The sequence below is a fragment of the Nothoprocta perdicaria genome, unplaced genomic scaffold, assembly GCF_003342845.1.
Source record: "Nothoprocta perdicaria isolate Ctin4 unplaced genomic scaffold, notPer1 scaffold_23, whole genome shotgun sequence".
NCBI classification, from domain to species: Eukaryota; Metazoa; Chordata; class Aves; order Tinamiformes; family Tinamidae; genus Nothoprocta; species Nothoprocta perdicaria.
The window spans coordinates 6,329,531-6,349,842 of record NW_020455455.1 but is presented as its reverse complement, the minus strand read 5'-3'; the positions used below and the strand labels follow the sequence as shown (position 1 = coordinate 6,349,842).

At 44.6% G+C, this 20,312-nt stretch overlaps 1 protein-coding gene across 1 annotated transcript in view; it reads left to right on the top strand.

Annotated features, from left to right (window-relative positions):
* The first annotated feature begins 8,933 nt into the window (after positions 1-8,933).
* The window catches only part of ARHGAP21 (Rho GTPase activating protein 21), a 70,312-nt gene continuing 58,933 nt past the window's right edge, over positions 8,934-20,312 (top strand). The window contains exons 1-3 of the mRNA XM_026039388.1: positions 8,934-9,017; positions 11,068-11,238; positions 19,474-19,656. Of these exons, the coding sequence (XP_025895173.1) occupies positions 8,934-9,017; positions 11,068-11,238; positions 19,474-19,656 (438 nt within the window). The remainder of the gene's footprint in view (positions 9,018-11,067; positions 11,239-19,473; positions 19,657-20,312) is intronic.

The window sequence follows — 20,312 nt, the reverse complement described above, 5'->3', positions numbered from 1 at the left end:
AATAATAAATTTCAAAATCAATATTTATTTGCAGGGATGAATAGGGGKGTGTGTGTGTATTTATAGAGTAAACTTGTTAGCTAGTTTGTCTTGTGAAGCTGGTGCCAAAATCCTACACCACTGTACACCAGTTAGATGTTTTTATATGGATGAGTTCCAGGTATTGTTAGCTAAAATGTTAYTATATTATGAACAAACTTATGTTTTTAAGGTGCTGCCTGCTTCCTATTCTTCCACATTAACTGAGTGAAGGCATAGCAGTGTGTTTCTGTGACCTTTTGGAAGATCAACTGACTTCRGTTTTTGTTCAGGACTCCAGATAGAAGAATTGTGACAACAGCAAAGTGAAGTCTRAAGTACAGTTTTGTGCTACAGAATATTACTAAGATATATGTATATACTTTCACTATGATGCTAAGAGTGCTAGTTCTGTGGGTTTTTTTTTCTCCAATCAGTACATTTCCCTTTAGTGGAAACCACTAAAAATTACCCTGGCTTCATTGTGTAATTGAAGTTTTGAGGCCAGAGGGTGAAACTATTGACCTCATGTAAATAGAACGGCGCAGTACGTTTTGCCAAGTCGATCCACCTTTGAATATATGAACATTTTGGAGAATGAGGGGAACCTTCACCAGCAGCCTGAAGAGCTTTGATCAAGCGCACATATTTTATACAGCAACAAAACGAAAATTCTGGGGGCAATTAGGTAGTTTCAGAGTATTTTAGATGACTGTGGGCTGTTGATGCTGTTTGTGCAATTACATTGAAAGCCAGGTTTGGTCTGCTTTTGAAAAAATTTGAAAATTGCCTGTAAGTTTGGAGTTTTGAGCTTTGTACATTGTCTGCACCTAGGTGGATGACTAGGTAAATATAGATTTTTATAGAATTCATTTTTGAAGTAATGACTAGGATGGGAATGTCTTAAACTTTATGGACATAAAGTTCTGATGTCTCAACTCAAATATTACTTGTAAATGTGAGGTGCTCAAGAGTCTGGAGCGCTGGCTTTTTGTTGTTTGTTTGAGGTCCCTCAGCTGAACGCGCCTAGGGTGATAAATTCTGCCAAAATTTGTTCAAGTAGCCTYGAGCTACTTGAACTTAAAGTTAGTAGTAACTAACAGTTACTACTGTTAGTAACCTAACAAATTTCATTCTGGTTTGAAAAGAAGGGCAGCTGTAACCGGTGCAGCTCTGACTGCTGCAAGCTGTTTTTATTTAACTCTCCTGTACTAGGAGTGACAAGTGGTGACACTTGTTTTTTCTGCTGGCTTCTGTAGCTACATTTTGATGGGGATTTCCTGGTTAGTGTTAGTGTTGTCTCTTGTTAGTACAATTGTTCAGCAGCTTTGAAAAATCTATCACATAATTTTATTGGTAGTATGTGGAAGCTACCGAATTTTAAATTTATCTCCTAGCAGAATAAAATGAATGCTGATAAATAATCTTGTATCTTAAATTTCTCTGTTTTCCGTCATATGTGCTTGCAATCTGTGTGCAGAACAAAGTGTGTGAACAGAAGGGCTTTCCTGCTTTCCTCCCTGCCAGTTTGTGGCAGGGTTCTCTCAGAGACCCTCTGTTTTACAAAGTCTCCTACCCCTCAATGAGCAGTAGATTTTKAAATGTGAAATTAAAAGATATTGCTTGAAGCTTGTGGGTGCAGAGGTAGCATTTAACAGGAACTGAGCTTTGAGTAGTAGTGAATAATTGAGTGCTAATAATTAAGTACTTAGAGGTGTAAGTTTCTGTGTAGCCTTTGAGTAACATGGAAAATGCTGAAGTTCTGCTGAGGCCCTGGATTTATGAGACCACAGGTGGGGAGTGGAGAGCAGCGCTTGGAAAGGCTCCCACTCTGGGATGTGGCAAAGCGGCTGAGGGCAAGTGCTCAGCATTCCCGGCAGTCCCGGGCTGGGATGCAGCTGCGCAGAGTTGCTGCGGGCACCGGGAGCCGCCGCTGCGTGCGGGAGGCAGCCCAGCAGAGCAGGAGGGGTGGCGGATGGCGCCCGTGCCGCTGTGCGGGGCTCGCCCGCGGCCTCCTTCCCAGGCCCGCTGGGACACCGGGGCCACGGCGCTCAGTGCAAGGTCCATTTCAGGAGATACAGCCTAGGAGAAACGTAATTTCGGTCTGAAATCTAACACTGAGAGCCTTGTGTGTGCCGTTGATTTGGGCACTCTTGTTTGTCTTCCTGGCCCAGGGGTCCTTTTTGGGAATGGAAGAAGAACGTGGATATAATCACAAAAAAAAATGTATGTATGAGTATGATAAAGGTTTATCATAGCGTGTGTGTGTTTTTTGTTTTTTTTTCTCTTCATAGTCAGTGACATCATTCATGTCTGGCCAGTGTAAGGACCTGGCCAATAATTGTAGAAGAGAACAGTTAGGAGATCCCTAACCTCAGGGCCCATTAGGCTTCGGTCAGGGCCTGCCCTTGGGACGGCTGCTCCACGTTGTTGCAGGGAACCTTGAACTGGCTCCTATGTGCTCCGATGGCTTTATTTGAATGAGGATGGGTTTTTAGCTGGCTTCGGGAGCAGTTCAGCTAGTCTGTGGCTTATGGAGCAGGGCTTTCTAGCTTCAAAATCTGTGCATGCTGGTGAGGGGTGGCCTCCCTGCAGTTTGGAACCGCCGGGGAGTAGGGAAGTTGCACTTGGACTGAGCYGTCTAGTGAAATCGGGAGAACCCACTGCATGAACTTGAATATCAGTTTCATTGAGAGTATTTCACCATTGCACARTTCTTGTATTTAGCAGCAGTGCTGATTTCTAGTTTTGGTCCTCACAGTCTAAATTGAGAGAAGAGCAGGGCTGCACCTTGGTTCACATGGGATGGTAGAGCGTGTTCCTCTGCTCCCCCTRGTCCTGACTTGGGCCTTCAATCTGAAAATAGCAGACCTGCTTCTGTGAACTGCACACGATGATGATGGTGATGATGGCTGCATCATTAGCATCATTTCCAGTGTTCTGCTTTTCTTTTTTTATAATATTTTGAATAAAAAATAAACATTGAAAGGAAAGGTGTGTTGTATTTCTTCCTTATGTGATTCTTATATAAAATGGCTGAAAAATACTAGTGCAGTGTAAAATSTGGTTAACAAATATATTTGYTTCATTATTTTTAGCTTTATTGGGTTTGTCTTTTCCTTGTTTGGCATAGGGAAAAAAAAGGAGAGTCAGACTAGATGAGCAGCGAAGCCATGGTGATGCAGTTGCCTGTGCCCTGGATCAAATAAAGGGGAATTTCCCCAGGGAGCTGCTGTTTCCTTCGGAGTCTAGGAATGAGCAATGTGAAACAGGCAGCCGTCCTGCTGATAGGCAGAGGTGTAGGTAACAGCGGTGATAACCTGGGAAAGCTCTGGGATTTCCAGGAGTTTGATCCGTGTAACACTGCAGTTGTTACAGAAGTGCTTGATGGTAGCACAGGAGTGGGGTTTCTGCRGGAGTTTGTGTATTGGTAACTTGTGTTTCTTAGTCACCACTAAATTTGGGTGTGTGTTTCTAAAGTACAGCAATGGCTGGAGCTTTTTTCAGACTTCAGAGGATTGCCAGTGGACATCCTAACATTTGATCTTGGTCCATCCTTCCACCCCAGCAGGTTCATTTTTACAGAACAGGTAACAAATGGCACCTCCCTGAAGCTCAAGGTAGTAAAAAGTCAGTTCTCATCTTGGATGCCCATTTGTTTGCTGAAATATATGAAGACATCTATAAGTGAATAAATAAATTTAAAGGCAAAGAGAAAATTTWTCTTGTCTATCACAAAAATTAGAGTATGGAAACACCAGAACGGTCCACTGAAAACTTTGGTCAACCATTAAAATTTAAGCGAGAGGGCAGCACTTCAGCCTGCCTGGCAAACTGGCAGCTCTTGGGAAAAGGAATTTTCTTTCTGCCCTGCCTCAAGTTAATCCTTTATGGATCATTATTGCCCCAGGTTCTCCTTGTAAGCAGCGAAGTTGTCTGAGAATGGGTGCAAGGTGATTTCTGAAGTGTTGGGGAGCCAAACTAATGAGTATGTCCCGCTGCAGTAAAAATATTTTCCATGTTATTTGGGACAACACTGTTCCATGTTTTAGAATTKTGAATTTTGGGGCGGTGGAGAGGGAAAGCAAAGAACTACTCACAAAACATACATTGTTCATCTAATCAGCTTATATGTTGATAACATGTAAAAGTGCATTCATGCCAAAACTAAAACTGCAGCTATGCTGATCGCTGTTGCTTGCTTTGGCCCTTGGTTTCTGATGGAGGAGCGGTAAGTTCTGTGTGGCTGTTGGGAAAGCTGCAGCAGACTTGTTGAGTGAATCCATGGCTGGAAATCCTTCGCTAAATTAATGGATCTTAAAAAACAGCCTGACCAGCCTTTCCTGGAATGACTTATTTTTCAGCTATGGAGACCACTTGAGTTTATAGTTCTGAAAAGGAAATTGGTGTGGGGGAAGGAAACACTCCTCATTTTTTGTTCTTAATATATAGAAAGATRTTTTGGATATTTGTACCTTTTTTTAACCATGTTTAATGTTCATAGCTTTTCATAATTTCAGTGATAGGAAGGAAAGAATTCAGAATGCAACCCATGTTTCATTCTCTTCCTGCTCTTGATTCGATTTGTAGGAGCTTTTCTCATTCTTGGTCTTAGGAACGAAGTAATGGAAAGGGTCTGTGTTTTCTCAGACTTGCTTTTCCTTTTTGTTCTCGCACACTTCTCAATTTCATTTATTAAAACAAACCAGATTTCCTCTGGGGTTTCACTCTTTTCACTACCAGTCTAGCACTTGCTGGTTACCTCTGAAATACATTTCGTTTGCTTTTGTAATTCTTTTTAGGTGGTCACTGTATTCAGGGCGCTTAGTGATAGTAAGCGGGATTGAGGGAGGACTGTTGATGGCTTCTACCTCTTCTGCCTTTGAGACAACAGGGTTAAACAAAATCCTGTCCTTGCAAGGACCTTGGGGCTTGCTGGTGAAAACCTTTCTGGATTTAAAAACCACTTCTCTGACGTGGCAGATGGAAGGAACCAATGAAGACATTTGTGTTTGTTGCTTGTGTGGGTGCATGTGTGTTTTTCTTCTCTTTTCTTCCCTCCTCCTCTCTCTGGAGACATTAAAATGTTGATACAAGGAAGGACATGTTAGTTGCTCTGTGCGGAGTGTGACAAAGCCTTCATTGTTGTCCTGCATGGAAGTGCCCCTGCCATTGCTGTGACCAAATCTCCCAGGCTCCTGATCACTGAAACRTGGATATTGCTTCATCTGCCCAGTTGTTTGTAATGTACCTTCAGTTTATTTCTCTTCTCAATCTTACCATCACTTACTAAAGTATATTTTCCATGCCTTGCTTTTGAAAGATGAGAGAAATGTCTTTATTTAGTACCATATATTAGGATTTTCTGCACCTTCAAACATAGCAATGGTCACTTGGCCTTAATTGTGCAGCTGGTCTCATGAAAAAAGAAAGATTTCCTTTAGTTTATGTGTTTGAGACCTGTAAGCCAATAACAAGCAGGATGAGGCCAATTTCAGCACCTGACGTGTCTTCTCCTCAGATACGCAAGGATCGTGTTGTAAGGCAGTGCAAGCGACGTTGAGAAGCAGGAAGGTGTTACTATCGAGAGGTTTTATTGTCCAACAAGTTTCTAATATGCTTTTTAGTAGTAGAAATAATTCAGCAGTTTAAGACCATAGAATCAYAGAATCCTTAAGGTTGGAAGGGACCTCCAGAGGTCATCTAGTCCAGCCCCCCTGCACACACAGGGTCACCTAGAGCATGTGGTGCAGGGCTGCATCCAAGCAAGTTTTGAAGATCTCCAGAGAAGSAGTAATTKAAGAGTAATTCTAGCAAGCAAAGCTGGATCATTTCCTTAAGTTTTCTTAAACTGCATAATCAAGCTTCAGCTCTATTGCATTCTTATTATTTTAAGTGTTTTCTTCATTTCTGGAGAAGAAAATTCCCCAGCAGGAGGACTTCAGAACGCCCTTCAAGCCCCGGTGTGGCGCTGCCCTGTTCCTGGGCCGCAGCTCAGTGCGTGRCAGGCAGCGCTTCGGGCGGGCGGTTGCCGTGACCTCTGGAGCCAGCGCGCGGTGATAGTGTCCCCTGTCATTCTGCAGCAGGGTGAGCATGTCCTTAAATGCTGCAGGCCTTTGTATGGTCCAGTTTGATGCTCATGTGGAAGCCCTTTTTCTACTTTTGACAAAAACATATGAACGTTTCAAAAGTGTAAAATGTTTGTAATGCAGAACGCTTTGGCTTTGCATTGAATGCTTTTGAGGAGACAGTAAAAATGGAGCCATGAAAGCAAAATAGGAAATCAAACTCGCTGCGAGTGCTTCATTCAAGGAGAGTGTGTAGACTCCTGTGCAGTCGGTGTGCCATAGAAACTGTGCTTAGGAAAAAGGCAAAAGGTCTGCTGAAAACACATGGCATTTATTTGCAAAGGAAGTCAGGTAGGAGTTGGGGAATGCTGAGGTGTTATGATTGGGTTTGCCTTCATACCAGCAGTGAGGTTGTCCTTTGTAAACAAGAGAGAACAATTGCTTGGCTGGTTAAAGATTGTCAGGAGGGTTTTCAGTAACCACAGATCAGATTTACAAGTCCACAGGCTGATTTTAAGGAAACTTTGAGAAGGAAAAGGCCAAAAAAAGTAACAAAAGGTTTGTAATGACTGCTGATTTTATAGGAAGAGTTAAGTACATTTTATTTTGAGGTTTAACTGACTCTTTTCCACATTATACTGTTCAGTACAAGACTTGATGTTGAATACCTAGTAGGAACTTTAATCCTTCTGAGGGGCTGGGAACTTAAGAATTTTTTTCTCAAGTTCCTAAGCAGTGAGGGTGCCAGAACCCTGGAACAGGCTGCCCAGGGAGGTTTGGGGTCTCCTTCCCTGGAGATCTTCCAAACCCACTTGGATGTAGCCCTGTGTCCCGTGCTCTAGGTGACCCTGCGTGAGCAGGGGGTTGGACTAGGTGATCTTTAAAAGTCCCTTCCAACCTCAACCATTCTGTGATTCTAAATACTTGAGAAAAGTTTACGGAGTTTAAAGTAGGTAATGGATAATGAAAGCAATCATTGTCGATGTCTGCTAAAATGCTGTTTAGAAAGAAAAAGCGTTGTTGTTGTTCTTAATACAAAATAGGAAACTTTCCTTAACTTGCTGTATCTCCGTTCCTTCCTTCCTTCCTTCCCCTCACCTCATCCAGTGGATGATGGCTCTAAAATACCATTTATAAAGGGAAAAAAGCCTGGCTGAGACTGTTATTAATACAAAGCGGGAAGCTTCCCCCGACATTCCGTGTCTCCGTGCCCTCCTGGCCACAGCCCATGCGGTGGATGGTGGCGGCTGCCCACAGCGTGAGCGGCCCCGTGTCCTGGTCCCATCCTCGTGCCGACATTCCCGCCTCTGGCGCCGCTCCGCAGCAGCCCAGCGCTCTGCGGGACCTTCCCAAACATCCTCCCCCTCCAAGTTTTCTCCAGTGTGGACAGTTACGATGTCTGTTGTGAGGAAGTGTATCTGTTCCACCTAGTAATAGTTGCTAAGCAGGACTTGACTTCGGCCTCTTGTCGGCAGAGGCTGCTTAAACGCAGGCAGCTCAACTTATATAACGAGTTTTGGGTGTTTCAGTGTTTTTACTTCTTTCATCCCCCCTCTTCGGGTGCTTTCTCTGAGGCTGAATAAAAGMCTTGTAGCGCTTTGTGTTATATCCTGTGGATACTGCTGCTCCTTTTTATTGCCCCTGTAATTGGGTTTTGTAAGGATAATACAGGAGCTGTACAGTACACCTCAAACGTGAAACAAACAGGGAGGTTGTGTGTGTTGTGACAGTTTGGGAATTGCTTTACTTGGAAGCAAAGGTGGGAAGGGGGTTAGTTTGGACTTAGTCATCAAGCCCGAGGCACTTGGGATGAGAAATTAGATTGTGGTGTGGGTTTTTCTTTTCTTTTTTCCTCTGCTTTTTAGTTAAAGTAAGGCCTTATAGTATAGTATGCCCAGCACTGGCCTGTCCTGGGTCCCTCGTGGCATCACCGGAGAGCCACTTTTGGGGCCTCAAACACCTTTTTGAGAAATAGATTCTAGTCCTAAATTGCTTTGAGCTATACCTGATGGAAGCAACTGTTTCTGAAGGGTTTATTGGGTAATTGTGGGGTTTAAACTTCAGAATTATTTTATGTTGTTTGTGTAGGTGGCCTGACAGGGGAATCATCCAATAAAGCATTTCTGCTTCTGTGGAAACGTGTTTCCTGGATACCCGAACCTGGAGCTTGAAGGGGAGGCAGGGAGGAGCGTGGGGCAGGACGGGGAGCAGGGTGTCGTGTGTTGGGGCTGGTGCCCACTGACCATGGAGCAGGACCCTGAGGAGAAGGAAGGAATCGGCCGGAGCATCGGCAGCTTCCTGGGGTCSTGTAGGAGTTGCGCCCTGTGTCCCTCTGCGGATGTGGCCGGTGCCGCTCCCTGGTGCGGGAGCGGGGACGCGCTGCTCCGAAACGCGCCGGGTGCCCTGCGGTCAGGAGGGGAGGGCGCCGCGTCAGACCACTGAATCTGGGATTTTATGAAAGCTTAACTCCTTTTGTCTCCAAAGGGTTGCTGATATTCTGWTAGTTCAAAGTACCTGACGTAAGCTGTGTGTCTCGTGGAAGCAGAGAAGCTGCCATCGCAGCGCATTGTGCCTAAACAAGTTGAAAATCCGTCTGATATGACTTATTGCGCTCAATTATTGCTGATACTCAGACTGGCTTCTCCAGCAGCAGAAACGAGAAAAGAGCAGGCACGCTTGGCGGGATCCCTTCCGCATCTCCCTTGGCGAGGTTCCTGGGGATGTTCCTGCTTGCCCTCCTTTCCCGGAGTCCGTTCCGTGCGTCCCGTGGCGGGGGCGTTGCTGAGACGCGCGGCGCAGCGCGGCGCAGTCCGGCYGGGCGGCGGGGAGGCCRGCGCCGCGCTCGCCATGGCCCAGCTGCGYGTCCTGCGCTGCCTCCTCGGCCGCGGCGGGAGCCTCCTCTGCAACCTCTACTGCGCCTGGAGCGCCCAGGTGCGTTGCTGCCGCATCCCTGCCTGTCTCCTCCTCGTCCCTGTTAGAATTTAGGCTGAACAAAAGCTCCCAGCAGCTCTGCTCCCCACCCCCAACCCTATTGAAAATGTAGTGTTAGAAATACTGCTGTTTAAGGAAAGGTTTTTTTACCTTCCTTCAGCAGCTGTGTACTAGGCTTGTTTTATCTGTATGCTTGGTTGTTGTTTAACACTTTATATTGTTCTTCTGGAGTGTTCAGCTTTGAGGATTTCTTACTTCATGGATTGCGCAAAACATTATTATATGTTGTACAGGAAGGGGGAGTTGTGTCAGGTTGAACTGTACTGCAGATGAATTTAAGGATGATTTGTTTCCCTCCTTTAATAGGGCTCAAAAGCCCTTGACTGTTTAGAAAATACCTGGTTTTCAGGAATATGTAGAAAAAATGAGAGAAGGTTAGATGTTGTATACTTAAACATTTGGGATAAAACAAACTTCCACAGGAAAGTCAGCTTTAAATATGGGCAGGTTTAAGTCTAATTGATTATTTACTGCAGAACTGAAAAAAAATGCCTAGATTTTGAAGGGAAATCTTTTTAAACAGAATCCATTTATTAAGAGCTTAAAATAATTCAGTTTTCTCAGGATGCTCCATGTTTGACCTGTGCATCTCCCATGACATTGAGCCTGTCACTGAAGAGAAATCATTTCATGCTATTACAGTGGAAGGGGAACACAGGTATTCTTATGAAATTGTAATTTTAACCTAGCAAGTAGATTCAAACAAATCAAAAATAATTGCCTGCATGTATGTCCTTTGAAACAATATGCCATTTAATATGCGAAGAAACCTGCATGTCATGGCTACTAAAACATTTCTTAATCGGGACACTACAGTGCTATGTATTGATAGACTTTTTTAAAATTATATTTTTATTTTTTCTGAGTGGTACAGAAGCTGATGCACTGCGTGTTTTTTCTGTCGCTGTCCGTGCTATTGTAGGTTAAAGAAATCTGATMCCTTGAACTGGAAAAATCAGAGAAAACTTGAAGCTTTCTCTTAGAGTCTTAATATTCACAAATACCATCTCATTAAGATGATCTGTTTTGCTTACTTATACATGTAAGAATTCACCTGGGTGGGATTTGACAGAAAATTAAAATAAAATGTGACAGTTGCTTGCCATCCTTTAGAAGTCAGGAAGAAATGAAAGGTTTGGCTCATATTATTTGAACATTCCTGTGAAGTTTTAAAAYGGGTTTGACGTGGACAGGGTGGGCATGGGACTGGTGGTCCTGCTAGCAGTAGAATGAACTGTAAGAAATGGGCAGAGTTCACATAGCCCCTGTAGAGCTGCTACCGAGAGGAGAAAGTTCATTTTACCAGATGAGCAGAATATGCAATTACTGCTTACTATTTTTTTCCTGAAAGTTCCTCCCCCCATATATTTTTATATATTTGTATGTATTTCAAAGAGTTGCTCTTTTTCTCTGAACTGAATCTGTAAGTTACTCACAGGGCATCGTACTTGACCTGGTCTCTTGCTGCTGCATTGCAATGCAGTGTGAGTTGGATGTTGCCCCCCGTGGAGGAGACTCGAGCTGCTTCATGTAGCAGTGGTGGGCTGTCCACATTCCCCCTTGCAGTGCCCTGGGATGGTGCTAGAAGTGTGGGAGCCGGGCTGTCAAAGACAACAGCTATTTTCCAAGCATCCCCTCGAAGCATAGCTCCACTGTGGATTATGGAAGTCTGGAATTTGCAGAAGTTGCACAGTTTTTCTTTTGATTTCCATCCATCTCAATCCCTAGCAAATTAACATGATAAGAAATTTAAGGATTTAAGAGCTGAGGGAGAATTGCAAGTGGATAGTTTGTRTCCGGTGTGGGACAACAGCATATAGATTTACAGACAAATATGTGGTATTCTTACCAAGACTATGTCAGCAGTACTATAGAGGATTAATCCTGTGAAATTGTGGTGGTCTTGATAAACGAAGGATCCTGTGGAAAAGAGAATATAGTCAGTAACTCAGGTACTTGGTAACACAACAGTTTAACTTGTCTTTYGTAGGATGTGGAAGGAACTGCCCTTTCTGTCCTTGTGAGGACATCTTTAATCAGCCTCCAGCATGAGGTGAGCTCTGGAGATGTTGGTGCTTCTGTTGGGCTCCTGGCTGAGGGGGAATCGATGAGAGCAAGTGCGTGTGAACCGCTGGATAGCGCGTGTTTGGGTGGTCGGAAGGTTAGATAATATAAGGTGGATGATGTGGCAGATTTTCTCTTCTAGTTGCATCTCAGATTTGTTGCTTGCAAGCCCTGTGCTAAGGAGCTGTTAGCTGAATGCAGGTCTCAGACCAGCCAAGAGCATCGTTCTGCTCTAGGGCTCTTATCGGTGTGGTGAGAGCAGAGCTGCTCACCTGCTCTTCCCATCACTTCCCAATTCTTAACTGAAAAAGCCCTGGTTACTGCCGGGATCCAACTGCATCTTATCCTGACCTCTAGCCAGTAAAGCTCTTCTAGCCACCCGAGTACTTCCCTCCTCGGTTCCTCAGCCAGGCAAGGCTGTTCTGCAGAAGAAATCTGAAAGATTAAAGGTTACATAAACTTGCCCAAACAGTTTCATCACCCAGGGTAGTCCTGACCAYGGAAGTTGATAGGTTGGGAAGAGCTTCCTGCCCAGAGCGATGTGGACGTGTGTGACCRTAAGTTAAAATGCTGTGGCTTTAGAATGACCTGAATTTTTCCTGTGAGTGCCTTCTTGCAGGGGTTTCTGTGTAAAGCAGCGTGCAGAGCGAGCTGTGGTGGTGCAAGCTCCGCTCTGGGGTTGCCTCGGAGCGCAGCGGCGCTGCAGAGCCTGCTGCACTGCAGCTGTTTGCTGCCTTTGGAGAATCTCAGCTAACATCAAAAGCCTTTTGCTCTGCCAAACGGGACACTTGGAGGATAAAATAACCAAGGTGGCTGGATTCCTTTGAGATATTTGTAGCTGATGGTGGTTTTTAAATTTGATATGCTGGGRAAATTTATTGTACTGTTATTTTTGTGTTCCTCTCCCACCTTGGAGAGAGAGAGGGTATAAAATTAAATCTTTTGTCTCGTGGCTGGGGAGGTGTGTGATGTTTTTATTAGTGAGTAAAAGGTGTAAAATCATTGCAGGAAATAGCTGGTGGCTGCATTCATTGTGGGAATTTACTTTGTTGTGGGAAAAACATTTTTTGATGTTCAAAAGTGCAGGAAAGTAATTTGGCAGCAGTTAGCAATTCAAGAAATAGTAATAGGCAAACAAACACACGTAGTTCTTAAACAAGCAAATAGGTTTTTATTGAAATGGGCTGCTTCTTCCTCCACCCATCAGTGCAAAGGTAAATTTAGTAATCTTAACTCACTGCTTTTACTGCCACGTTCAGCACATGCTTGGAGATGTGCAGCTTGCCTGTGATCCCTTCATAAGTCAGTGCTGGAAAAACTTGTGGATTTAGATCTGGACTTGGAATCCAGTGAGTAACTTTCTCCTCCCTATGTTCTTAGTGATACCTCCCTTCTGTTGGCATAAAGCATGAAGATGATTTTTGAGCTGAGGGCCTCACGTTCCTTTAGCATCTTCCTGTTCTCTGTATCTTATAATGGCCGATGGATTTGGAGGCTTTTTGGTGGGGATGCAAAAGATCATCAGGCAGTTGTCTTATGTACACAAGTCTTGTGTGGCTTGAGAAAGCGTGTCTTCTGTTGAAATCTTTTTTTAATCAGTTCAGGCTTAATATAGAGAGCTCTTCTCTTAAGTCTGTTACTGTTCAAAGTTTTTCTCATGTGACCAGATAAATATTTCACAAACAGGAGCAGAATCTGGAGCAGGAACTCCCTTGCAGTAGCCRTGTTCAGAGTGGTGGTGGAGCTGGGTGGTGGGGACAACCCTCTCATCTACCAGAGGCCTTCGGCAGCTCCCGTGCACTCGTGCAGTTCGGGCAAGTCAATGGAGTAGTTTAATTRCAGGCACAATCTTGTAGCAATGTGACACTCCTCCAGTCTGCCCCTTGCGCTGTCCCCAGGCAGGGTGCTGCCTTTATGTGTGTGAAGTGGTGCAGCTCGTCCCTAAAAGACTTGAATTTCTTGCTTGTAAACCAGAAGTAAGCCTGAGATCCACTTAGAGTGAGGTGATCGGCGGGTTCCGTAGGAGCAGAGGGGCCTGGGCCGGGATCCGGTGGGAGCCAGGAGTGTCCYGAGGCGGTGCTGCGGCAGAGCTGCTTCCTGCTCCTCAGCCGCGCTGGAGGAGCTCATGGCAGCACACGGATCCGCTGGGCTAAAGGGAGCCCCTCTGGCCAGGTCCTCTGCTGTGGCACATAACTGAGATCGTGGCACTCATGACAGGTGACAGCTTTTTGGACCAAGACGTAACCTCCAGCTGTGGTCCTGAGGAGCAGCGTGGTTTGCAGGAAATGCCTCGCTGTGAATCTGAGGCGGTGTTGGATACTGAGTGCTGGTTTTGTTGCTTTTTCCTGCAAAGCTGTTTGAATAACTGTAAATAAGCATGCTGCAGCAGAGTCTGCTGAGGATATGGTGGAACCATACGTTCCTGGCATGTTGTGTGCCCGAAGCCCAGCTTGTTCCTGAAAGCAGAGTAAAAGCTTTTGCTCTGACTCGGTGCCACCTTTGCTGGAGCTCTTGCCTGGGATGTGGCCTGTGTTTCTGGCCATTCCCTCCCTGTGTGCAGGCAGCTGAGCAGCTGTGGGAGGGATGCGCCCGGGCCCAGGCGAGTGTTGCCGGAGGCCGGCAGAGCAGCCCGGGCCCTGCTGCGCGGCGGCTCCGGGCCCTGCTGCGCGGCGGCTCCGGGCGCTCATCCTGCCACGCGCAGCGGCCTCCAGCGCGCTGGGAACGCGCCTTGCAAGCCCCTGTCTCAGACAGTTCCAGGTTAGGCCCTGAGGAAAGCACACAGCATTTCCTATTTGAGCAACCGAAGGCAGAATAAGCAGAAAAGGAAGAGCTTCCATTTAGCTAAATGAAGATCACATGATATTTTGCTGTTGTGTTACCAGGCCTGCAGATGTTTCCTTTCTTTGCAGTTCAAGGAGGATGTAGCTGTTGAGTGAAGGCTTTTGCTAATGAGGCTGTAGGAAAACCAGGAAGCTTGCAATTTCTTTTTATTTTTAATGTTTCTCTGATAAAATACAATTCTGTGCATGTTTATTACCATAAGAAGTAATTGCAATGGGTAAACAAATAAATACTGTGAAAAGAGTTTGCATCTCTGTCCTATGGAGTCCCTGTGTTTTCATTCTGCTTGTTCATGCTGCTGCTTGAAATATGCAGTTACCCTGTGGAAAAGAATAAGGCAGGGGCTGAACAGAGATGCACTTAACGGGCTGGTGAGAAGGGTTAAAGCAGTAGAGTTTGTGTGAATAAGAAACTACAAATTATTTGCACACACACACACAATTGGTATCWCTACATTCCAGATGTGATTAATCTAGAGGTAGGTAAATAGCCTCCTGATTCTTGGAAGTGGCTTTTCTGGAAAACCCTTCCTCTGACCAGGCGTGCAGCAGTGACATCATTGAGGCCATCTATTCTCAGATTGTCACATGGCCCTAAATCCTTGAACAGTCTGCTGGTTTAAAACTAGTTAATTGTGTATTGCAAAKAAGGGCCTGATTTTCAATCAAGAAAGGGGAGCCTTTGAAATGCAGACAGCCCCTGAGGCCCAGGGCAGTGACAGGACTGGTCCCAGTACCAACTTCTGGGCTTTACGAAGCAGCTTTTTCATCGACAGAGGRGCACAGCAAGGAAAGTTGAAGCTGTGTAATAAGGTGAACGTGCAAAGGCTTTTTAGTGTTTGCTGTCTGCCTTGACCCTGTTGAGGCCTGGAATGCCTGGTCTGGGAGACTTCCCCCTGCATGGAGCGGCTGTGTTGCCGCTGCAGCGGCGGCAGCTCTGAGGGGCTCCCTGCCGTCCCCTCCCAGGGCCCGGCCAGTGCCGGTGCCAGCACTGGGCTTGGCAGCAGCACCGAGCCCAGCAGGTCCGTCACTGCCTGTAGCTGCCTGCTCCACAGGCCCTGGGGCTTTGGCTTCAGGCAGCTGCAGATTTCCTGCTTCTTTCACCCGCTCGGCTTTCTTGCGCATCGTTTTCTCTGGCCTCTCTCCTTACCTGAGCTTGGCTGGAGAATAGGCCTTGGGTGTTTCGTTGGATGGGCCTGTATGGTCCTGAGATGCCATTTGAGGCTTGGGCAGAGCTGCTGTCTTCGCTGCTGGATTAGAAGGGTATCTCAGGCACGGGGTGGGATCTGGGCCCCTAAAGGAAAGGGGCAGCTGGTTTCCTGCCAGGGCTTCCACATACCTGAATTCACTTGAGTTCCCCCCTTGACCTTAAGGACAAGGAAACATCAGTGGAGCCCATCCGAGCAACAAGACCCTGCCCTGCTGCGAGGGAGATGGTGAGATGCCTTCAGGAATAGGGTATCTTGCTGTGAAACCTCTCAGCTACCGGCAGGATGGGATGCGTTGGCCAAATGTGTCAACTTGGTGTCGGTAATTGCTTCTGCTCAACTGGGAATGATTTACAGTCATCTCTGTAAGATGTCCCTTCTCATCCCAGTCAGGTTTCAAGACTAGAAATAACTCACCGTGGGCTGAGACCACGTCAGAACATGATCGTATTTTGGCATATTCGGTCCTAGCTTAGTCAGCCCCTTCATTTGCAGGGCTGGTTTCTGCAGTGCTTCTGCAGCAGCCCTGTCCTCCTTGAGCTACAGAGCTGGAGATTTTCCTCTGGGCTACTGGTGGATTTAATGGAGAGCTCCTTAAAGAGATCCCTACTGTGAATGTATGTATAAAAGGCTGTAAGAAGAAGAGGAGATTTTCTTGTCTGTAAGTTTTCTTCTCTGGATTTGTGAACTTTATGAATGTAATGAGTCTCCCTTGGGCTCCTTGATTTATGAACTTGGGGAACATTGAGCTTTTTGGCAGCAGTGACTAAAAAAAAAAAAATCAATGGCTGTTAAATCAGTAAAATGTGGTGCCACCAACCCATTTTTCCTTGGACATATCCATCTGGCAGAACTACTGTTTTGGGTATCCTGTTTCTTGGTAGACTAGCTGAAAATTGAATGTTCAAAGTGTTCTTGAAGCAGGGGCTACTTAGAGCATTGAAACAGCCAGTGCTCGGTAAGGCACTGACAGCTAAGTGCACTGCTCTGGCTTCCTTGTTTGTACTGGTTTGTTTTAAATACAATTAAATACAATATAGTTTTAGGCTCCAGAAAAGGTACAAAGGCATCCCTTACTTACAGTGACCCTTTTCTGAAGTTATCTGATAYATTTTATGTGATAAGCTTTACACAGGGTAAAGTAAATCTGGGAGTCAGTCCTATGTGGCTTTAGAAAACATGCAAAATTTGTGTGTGGGACACAAAGGGACACAGGGCTGCAAGAGAGGAGAGCAGTTTGGGTGACTCGGCCCAGCCTCAGAGGTTTGCAGGGTCRTTCAAGGATTGGTAGTGCAATGCTGCTGTGATTGTCCCTGTTAACTGAGAGTCATCTTGACTACAGAGCAGAGTTGTTCTGCTGAAGTCAACAGGGCGATCTCGAATTTTACTGTGGTTGACTGACTGTCGCTTAAGGATTTAACTGACTGCTTTTAGTGTAATGTTTCTGTATAGTCCTTGTGCCCGAATGGCTGGAAAGCTTAAAGATGACAGATTGTTTTAGAGAGAACAGAAGTGGGATGTCTTTTTTCTGTTTTTTCCCCCTCCTTTTTTGTTTTTAAAGACAGATGTTTTTAATGTTTTAGATGTGTGAGAAATTATTTATTTTTGAGATTTATACTCTAAATTTAAAAGCTGTTATTTACAGACCCCCCCGGATATTTGCAGATTTTACTTGCTTCTAGACAGTGTACTGAGCTCTGGGTGCTTCATGTGGGTCTTTAAGATGGTATCTATCTGTTCATGGATGCTTTTCTTGCTGAGAATAGGGAATTGAATACAGCAGTCGAGCAAAGTGCATCTGAGTTGCAGTGCACCTGAGCATCTGCTGCATGTCACCGAGATGACAGGTGACAGGAAAAGGTGCTGTGAGGTGGCCGGGGCATCCTGCTCCTTTGGAGGGAGTCCGTAGGGCAGTGCTTCTTGGGTCTGGTTTTAGTAGCCAGGGACTCTTCAGGCCTTGAACTTGGGTGTACATGTATAGAGCTCTTAGTGTTTTATTGGATCAGAAATTCAGACCTGTAGTAAAGAAAACCACAAAATAATTGTTACTTTAATAGACAATGTAAAATCAACATAAAGCATCCAGTACAGAAAACATGTATTTTTGATTCTCTTGAAATGAGACTGGATCTTCTCTAAAGGCAGATCACCTCTAGCAGGTGARATACTTGTGTTCATGGCTCCCTGACCACCACTTCTGTACAGCCCTCAAGTGAGACCAGGYRGGAACTCGGCCTTCCCTGCGACATTCTTGGCTTTGTTGATCCACATCATCCRTTCCTCGCTTGCTCCCTCTCATCYTCRTTTTGTTTGGCCTTTTGGAAAACTTTTCTTTATCCTTTTTAAAGCGGCTTCTGCAAAGGGTTATTTGTGGTGGGTGGGCTGTGCCTGGGCATTTGAAACAGGATGAATCCACAGATGTCAACTCCACTTACTTTATAATTCACATCCCTTCCTGTTCGTGCTGGTGGTACTGAACATCTTGCATTTATTACTAATATTGGCCTTGTCTGCGGCACTGTTAGCACAACTTTGCAGGGGGTCCAAGGACAGGCTGGAGATGACCTTTCACTGCTGCTCTTCCCTCAGGAAATAGTGACTTGACTGCAGAGTGCTCTTTTTATGAACAGTTTTGGGTTCTGCACCTCTTGCAAGTGCAAAACATTTACATGGGATTACAAGGGAACTAGAGATTCCTCAGGCTTCAGTGAAATGCTGCATCTCCCACTCTTCAGGCCTAGAGTTTTTGTCCAAATAAAGGTGGGAACTTGTGGGGTTTTATTTATGAGTGCTCCATTGTGAGCTTGCTCTTCTCCAGAATGATAGATAGTTATATTTGCTGATCRTGGGCCCTGCCTAAAATGATGAATATTCTTGTTTTGTCTTGGGTGCAACTTTTGCATCCAGTGCTACTTTAAGAGTTTATGAGAGGAAAGGGAAAAAAATRAAAGGTTACAGGTGAATGTTAGAGGGGCAGATTTCTGCTTGTCATGTAAAATATGATTTTAAATGACAGTGATTCCTCCATTCTGAGCATTAAGAGGYCAGGACATGTGGACAGTAGCCTGGGTAGGGCGCTCAGTGACTACCTCGGTAGGCTAAAGGCTGGGCAGGGTTTAACATCATCTTTGCAGTGCTTTTGCTTAGGAGTAAAGCCAGTGACTGTCTGCAGAGYGCCACAGTTCTCACAGGTTCCCTCTCATTTAGCAGCAAGATGCTCTGCCCCTTGGCGTGGATGTACCACGTTGAGATCCCACTTGTAGGGCTAAAAATAAGTTTTTTTTTCTGGGAGAAAAGCGAGCAGTTAGTGCTGCTGTATCAGCCGGCTGCTGGGCYGCAGGAGGAGAGCTGCAGAAGGAGGAGGTGTCCTTTAATTCGCTCTGAATGTCCCTTGAATAGACCGTGGGCTCTGTCAGCTGAATTTGTTTCAGGCATCGTTGGACCCAGATATTTAGAGGAGGGTCATAGGGCTTTTGCACGCTCTCTTTGTAGAGCTTCTGCCTTTGGCTTGAAATGTTGCCTGTGGCAAGGCATTCACCTTGAAATTGAAATTAGAGATTGCATTTAAGGCTTAGAAGATAAGTGTTTTATGAGTATATGTATTTCTTGAGCCGTGCATATATAAAATTACCTTYAAAAGTAGCCAAATGCAGTTGTTTTGATTTCTGCATGGGAGATGGGATTTTACTATAAACATAGAAAGAAAACAGACTTTTCTATTCATGTGCTTAGAGCTGACATACTTGAATGCTCAGAAGGAGCAGCKCTCTAGGGATGAAAACCAAAGGTGAAATAAAGGTGAAGGCAAAGGGATGACGAGAGGAAAAATACATAGGCTAGTGAAGCTTAACYAATTGTATAAGTTCTTCAGTTCTCTTTAAGTGAGAAGAGAATAGTTCACAGAACTGTATCTGCATTTTAAGTCAGGAGAAGAGGAATAGGCTGTGTATCTCTTCTATATTTCTTATCTCTGTGTCTATAAATTTAGAAAACACAATTGACGAGCTAGCCTTGTTTCTCTGAGGTTCATTTCAGCTTTTAACTACTGTATGTTAGACTCTTTAGGATGTAACTTAATTTAGGAATATTTATGTGTGTGCTATAATCAGACATATAACACTGTAGGGAGTGCTGTTTTGCAATATGCATTGATTAATAGATATTGGTAATGTTCGACTTCATAGCCCTTTGGGAAGGGGGGAGTGGGAAGAAATGCTTAGCGATGTTTTGAAAAAAAAAAAATCCAAATTGCAATTTCAAGTTTCTTTGTCTTTTTTATTTTAGGCTTCAAAAAACAGGGATGGAAAAGAGCGGAGTGAAACTGTGTCACCATCAGAGGAAGAAGAAGCTTTCTCTTGGCCTGGTCCAAAAACTGTTGTGTTGAGGAGGACATCTCAGGGTTTTGGCTTCACCTTAAGACACTTCATAGTTTATCCTCCAGAATCTGCAGTTCAGTTTTCTTTTAAAGTAAGTGAAATGCAAACTGAAGTACTACTTTAATTTTTATCATACATACTTAAAGTCAGTGTTGTTAATCTATGCATTTCTTCCTTTTTTTTTTTTGTTCAGAATTGGAAGTCTATTATAGTGTCATTCTAAGAGACGAGCTGGGGTGAGACAAACTTTTGCCAAACTTATCTATTTGAGTAGACCTAAAATAAAATATTTTAGAAATTTCTGGTTTRCAGCTGTATTTTATTCTTTCTATGAAAGGTGTGGTCATCTGTTAGAGTTCCTGTTATAGAAAGGTAAAGTCCCTGTTAGTCAAGAGACTAACAAGTCATAGTTACATGTTGCAAAAATGTAAGACAGCTTCCCTAACGTAACATCTTCTAACACTTTTTTTTTGTATTTAGTGTTTTTTATTTAAAAACAAGCATCTAAAAGTGCTAAGCAGCCGGTGGGTCTCTCTTGCTCAAAGACTGTGTGAATTCTTCTGTGCCACTGAACCTTTTGAAAGTGGCTTTAATGCCCAGTGTTGAGAACAAGTCTGTTTAATATTTATGGGAATTTGAATATTGGGAGAGAGCTTTTCTCCCTCCAGTGAGTTCCAATAGCCCTTGCTCATTTTAAAGCAATCAGCTCTGTGAAATCTCATAATATATGCCACAGCTGAGCTTCCC